Source organism: Mastomys coucha, unplaced genomic scaffold, assembly GCF_008632895.1.
Source record: "Mastomys coucha isolate ucsf_1 unplaced genomic scaffold, UCSF_Mcou_1 pScaffold5, whole genome shotgun sequence".
Lineage (NCBI taxonomy): Eukaryota > Metazoa > Chordata > Mammalia > Rodentia > Muridae > Mastomys > Mastomys coucha.
Window position 1 is genome coordinate 106,406,170 of NW_022196911.1, and position 2,705 is coordinate 106,408,874.

Below are 2,705 nucleotides of genomic sequence, written 5' to 3' on the forward strand. Positions count from 1 at the left end.
ACAGTTAATATGTTTGGAGTTATTTAAAATTTTTATTGAGAAAAATGTATTTTCACTATTGCTGTAGACGAGCATCTACGTAAGTCTGTTAAATTGATTGTTGCTTTATATCAAACAACTTTCATAATACTTATTTTTATTGTTATAATATTTTGTAAATTTTAAGGAATATAACAAAAAAGATATTGTGGGTATTGAAGGGGGGGTCCCTGGGAGTAGTGGGGGTACAAAAGGAAAACAAGAATGTGATTTAATTCTATTTACTTAAAATATGTTTTTAAATGTTAACAAATTCAGATAAATTGAAATCATGTAACTTTTCTCATCATAATGCAATAAAAGTTTTTTTTAAAAAAAGAAAACATTTTCTTTACACCTACATGAAGACTTAGATTTTCAGTATCTATGACCTTATGGATCTTATGTTCTTGCTAAGTGCGTGTGTAAGTTAGTTCTAACATATCCAGTGGAGCCATCTTTATAGCTGTAGTCTGTATTGCCCTGATCCTGATGGCGTCTGTCACCAGTGTGCCTGCCATGCGTCTGTCCCCAGCCCTGAGAGCTGTACCTTAGATGATAGCCAATGCCCCATTTCTTCTTCAGGAACAGAGAAGAGCCCGCACACCTCAGCCTCCCATTGGATATAAACACCTTCCTGTCTAGTTGGGAAGAACCAAAAGGTAAATCGTCTTAGTGATTTCCTCAGTATTCATAAATGTGACAATCAAAACCCATGAACCAAGCATGTTGTAGAAGCATGCCGCCCACCAACTCTGAGACTTTCTCGGCACTCTGATGACAGAAATGATGAGGCAGGATTACTGACTTTCTGCATACTTAGGAGCATTAGGCATCACCACAGTGTCTTTCAAGCTCACTAGCATCTGTCCCCGTGGACTAAACTGTGTTTGAGATGATGTCACCTCTTTGTGATGGGATCAGAATGCTTCCATAGGGCGAAGCGTCAGGAACGCAGAGATGGAAGCAGATAAATTTTCCTGTGTTGGTTGCGGCTGTCCCTTGCGAGATATGTCTAAGGGGCCTACTTCTCACCCATTGTTAAGTCCTACTTTGTCACTATGAAACTCAAAAGGAAGCTGTAGTTACCAGCCAGGAGATCAGCTTCATCCACGAGCTGAGTACTCAAGACGATTACCCTGCCTGGTCTCCTCTCTTTCAGTAGGTTCCAAATGCGATGCCTCGAGAGTGGATCCAGCCCAGCGGTTGGTTCATCCAGTAGCAAAACCTGAACAGCACAGAAAACGTTACAGGGCCATTTAGTCCTCAGGGTAAGATGGTTCTAAAAAATACTGTAGTTGTAAAAGCATTGGTATTAGTACATAAAGGTCTTCTTAAATTTATCATTTGCAAATTTATCTAATATGAAGAGTTTCTGAGTCTCCGATCGGATTTCAAGAGTGGCTTTTATCCCCTTACCTGAGGGTCTCCTAAAATGGCGATCCCAAAAGTCAGCTTCCTTTTTTGTCCACCACTTAAATTCTGAGCAAGAATGTCTTGAATATTTTCCATTTCTAAATCTCGTAAAACTTGTTGTACCTAACAAAATGAAGAAGAACATTAGGCGTAAAACCCAAGATATTGGTATTTTTATGGAGACCAAGCTTCCTTGTAGCCTGGGCTGGCTTGAACTTTAGCAGCATTCCTGCCTTGGCCTCCCAAGCGCTGATTACAGGCGTGATCCACCGTGATCTCCTTACCTAAAACAGTTTTCTATCTTTATAAAGAGTGTTTGGGCCTAACTTTAGAAGATGGAAGTGTCCAGCCAACACAAGCACGTTTAAAATTTTCGAGGTGGCCAATTGCACTTTCATCGTTACAAAACAGTGGACTTGTTCACATACCTCTTGCTCCACTTCCTGTGGCAGAATTCCCTTTATCTTGGCAAAAAGCCTGAGGTTTTCTCGAACAGTGAGAAACCCAAACTGTACGTTGGATTGTGGACAAACTCCAGTGAGCTTGATGACAACGTTGGAGTCGCCCATTTCTGAAACCGTCTGGCTATAAATGGTGATGGAACCTGTACAGGGAGAGTAAAGGGTTACCATCAAGACACCGTGTGACTTGTGTAAGGCACAGAACTCACTCAAGCAGATTTTGCCCCTTTGCCACACACAGTAGGTGAAGTGTTTGTTATGCAGCCTGGGAGTGTTTCTTGTTATGGAGCAGTTAGAGGAGTCATGGATCCTGCACCCCTAAATGGACAGTTTATTTGGCCTGAGTGGGGGAGGATGTGCCAAGTCCCATAGAAACTCACTGTTGTGAGGATGAGCATAGTGGGGGAAGAGTGGCGCCTAGAGAGGGGGCTTCCCCTTCCCAAAGACATGGGGAAGGTGAATTGGGGGGGAGAACTGGAGTTAGGGGTTCCTGGGAGACGAGGAGGTGCTGATATTGGGATATAAAGTGAATAAATATATACATTTAAAAAAAAAGAGTGAGTTTCAGGTTAAGTACAAATCCTTGCCTCAAAGCATAAAGTGAAGGCCATATGAAGAGACTTACAACTTCCAGCATAGACAGGAAAGGAGTTCCCAATGCCCCAGCTCAATGAGAAGCCAATGGCTTCTGGGAGAGGAAGAGTTTACCTGTGTGTGAAGGGAAGGGCTATTGATAGGTTGCCTTTGCCCCAGAGGATAAGCACACACGCATGGGCATATGGACAAGGCTACTTGGATTTATGAGTTTTG

General features: G+C 42.2%; 1 protein-coding gene and 1 long non-coding RNA gene across 5 annotated transcripts in view; one reads left to right on the top strand and one right to left on the bottom strand.

The window, feature by feature from the left end:
• The window catches only part of Abca9 (ATP binding cassette subfamily A member 9), a 66,521-nt gene that overhangs the window by 43,205 nt on the left and 20,611 nt on the right, over nucleotides 1-2,705 (bottom strand). For all 4 annotated transcript variants that reach the window (XM_031351848.1, XM_031351847.1, XM_031351846.1 and 1 more), the window contains 4 exons: nucleotides 1,863-2,038; nucleotides 1,438-1,557; nucleotides 1,108-1,246; nucleotides 569-659 (listed from right to left, as the gene is read on the bottom strand). In XM_031351848.1, coding sequence (XP_031207708.1) covers nucleotides 569-659; nucleotides 1,108-1,246; nucleotides 1,438-1,557; nucleotides 1,863-2,038 — 526 coding nt within the window. The remainder of the gene's footprint in view (nucleotides 1-568; nucleotides 660-1,107; nucleotides 1,247-1,437; nucleotides 1,558-1,862; nucleotides 2,039-2,705) is intronic.
• The window catches only part of LOC116077357, an 8,355-nt gene continuing 6,648 nt past the window's right edge, over nucleotides 999-2,705 (top strand). Inside the window, exon 1 of the long non-coding RNA XR_004113214.1 lies at nucleotides 999-1,289. This is a non-coding gene — a long non-coding RNA (uncharacterized LOC116077357). The remainder of the gene's footprint in view (nucleotides 1,290-2,705) is intronic.